The sequence below is a fragment of the Dipodomys ordii genome, unplaced genomic scaffold (assembly GCF_000151885.1).
Source record: "Dipodomys ordii isolate 6190 unplaced genomic scaffold, Dord_2.0 Scaffold127, whole genome shotgun sequence".
Classification (NCBI taxonomy): domain Eukaryota; kingdom Metazoa; phylum Chordata; class Mammalia; order Rodentia; family Heteromyidae; genus Dipodomys; species Dipodomys ordii.
Genome location: NW_012267343.1, coordinates 220,855 through 222,973, shown reverse-complemented (window position 1 = coordinate 222,973; position 2,119 = coordinate 220,855). Strand labels below are relative to the sequence as shown.

General features: G+C 43.5%; 1 protein-coding gene across 1 annotated transcript; it reads left to right on the top strand.

The window, feature by feature from the left end:
- The first annotated feature begins 977 nt into the window (after nucleotides 1-977).
- LOC105996148 (olfactory receptor 1J4-like) lies at nucleotides 978-1,919 on the top strand. Its single transcript, XM_013030131.1, has one exon. The coding sequence runs from the start codon at nucleotides 978-980 to the stop codon at nucleotides 1,917-1,919; it is 942 nt and encodes a 313-aa protein (XP_012885585.1).
- The last annotated feature ends 200 nt before the right edge of the window (nucleotides 1,920-2,119 follow it).

Genomic DNA, 2,119 nt, shown 5'->3' with positions numbered 1-2,119 from the left:
TGGTGCTTGGCCCTTTTTAATTCTTAAGTGGGTGTCTAATTGTATTTCTCTCTTAGACAGTGGCTTGAATCAAGGTCATCTTTTTATTTATCCAGCTATTCAGTATGAGGATTTATTTGTTATATAGCTTCTTCCAGAGGTGTTTGAGTTATAAGAAGTTTGAATCAGGAAACACTATTTAAGTCATACTCTACCTCCTTTTCTTCCCCTTTGATCAAGATGACCTGCTTGCCTGAGCTTCTCTGTTCTTTGAAGAGATTCTTCTACCAGGAACCTGTGCCTTAGACTGATAATGTCTTCCTGGATTTCTTTCGCAGGGCTGCCGTATGTGATCACTAAGACTGATTTAACTGTCAGTGGAAGTATCGCAAAGACACTTAGAATTTTGATGTGGAAGGTCAGGAGCCACTATTTCAGCAGGTGGCTTCATACCTCTGTGTTCACACCTGGTACCTGAAATAACTTACTGGAATGCTTAATAATATTCAAGGAATGCTCAATATTTCCATAACTGGCTAATAATATTCATCCCTTTGCAGAAGAGGGAACTTAGGCATGCATAAAGGAAGTTTGCCAAGGCTGGTTGGGTAGTAACTATGGAGGTAGCATCCAGGTCAAGCTTTTGGTAAATCACAGCTCTTGCTCAGTTCTTTATCAGGTGCTTGTAGAATGTGGGCCCAAAAGGGAAAAGACTTGGGAACTTTATTGTCTGCTGTATTACCAGTGTCCAAAAAGTGTCTGCGACATGGTCGGACAAGTGAATAAATTTACAGACTCCAGTGAAGGAAATCTTGTTTAAACTGGAAATATTGGGCTTTTGGCATCTCAAGTGAGAACAGATTTCAAATGAGTCAGATAGAAAAAAATACGCCGTCCTCCAGAGAAATGCATGTACGTATGATGTGGATCTGCTGGGGATGATTACAACTTATCAGTCTCTTTGATTTCCTACCACCTCCAGCAGTAAGAAGGGGAACATGAGGAGAGAGAATGGAAGCAGTGCGTCAGAGTTTCTCCTTCTGGGACTCCCCATCCAGCCAGAGCAACAGGGCTTTTTCTTCTTCTTGTTCCTGGCCATGTACCTGACCACTGTGTTGGGGAACCTGCTCATCATCCTGCTTATCAGTCTGGACCACCGCCTCCACACCCCTATGTACTTCTTCCTCAGCCACTTGGCATTTTCTGATGTTTCCTTATCATCTGTCACCGTTCCAAAGATGCTCAGAAATATGCACATTCAGCGTTTAGCCATCTCCTATGAAGGGTGCATTTCTCAGATGTATTTTTTCTTACTTTTTGTATGTGTTGACAATTTCCTGCTTGCAGTAATGGCCTATGACAGGTACGTAGCCATTTGCCACCCACTCCACTATACCATCATTATGAGGGGGGAGCTGTGTGTCATATTGGTGGCTTGTTCCTGGTTCTTCTCTGGTGTGCATGCCCTCCTGCACACCCTCCTTCTGTCTTGTTTGTCTTTCTGTGCTGACCACACCATCCCTCATTTCTTCTGTGATCTCAATGAGCTCCTGAGGCTGACCTGTTCAGATACTTCTCTCAATGAGCTAGTTATCTTCACTGAGGGGGGCGTGTTAACACTCCTGCCACTGAGTGCCATTCTGGGATCTTACGTATGTATTGGGGCAACCGTCCTAAAGGTCCCCTCCATGAAGAAGATTGGCAAGGTTCTCTCCACTTGTGGTTCCCACCTCTTCTTAGTGTTTCTGTACTATGGGACTCTTGCCATCATTTATTTCTTTCCTTCCTCAGGCAATTCCACAGTGAAGGATGCAGTTGCTTCAGTGATGTATGTGGTAGTGACCCCCATGTTGAACCCTTTTATTTATAGTCTGAGGAACAGAGACATGCAGCTGGCTCTGCAGGTACTATGTAGAAAAGTGGTGATATTTGCGGAGTGAGAGTGTTTTACTTACGGTGACAATTTTCCTAGTAATGCTCCCAGAGATATTTGCTTGAAAAGTATGCAGGTGGCCAGAGAAGATTGCAAAAATGATCACATATTTGGCATTCTTTCATTTCCATAGTGGAATTTACTGTTCTTTCCCTTGAATCTGGACAGATATTTCCCCTACCCCCTCGCACACCCAGTACTCATATT

What these genes read in the sequence shown, in the direction of transcription:
- LOC105996148 (XM_013030131.1), top strand. Translation starts at nt 978, where the DNA reads ATGAGGAGAGAGAATGGAAGCAGTGCGTCAGAGTTTCTCCTTCTGGGA.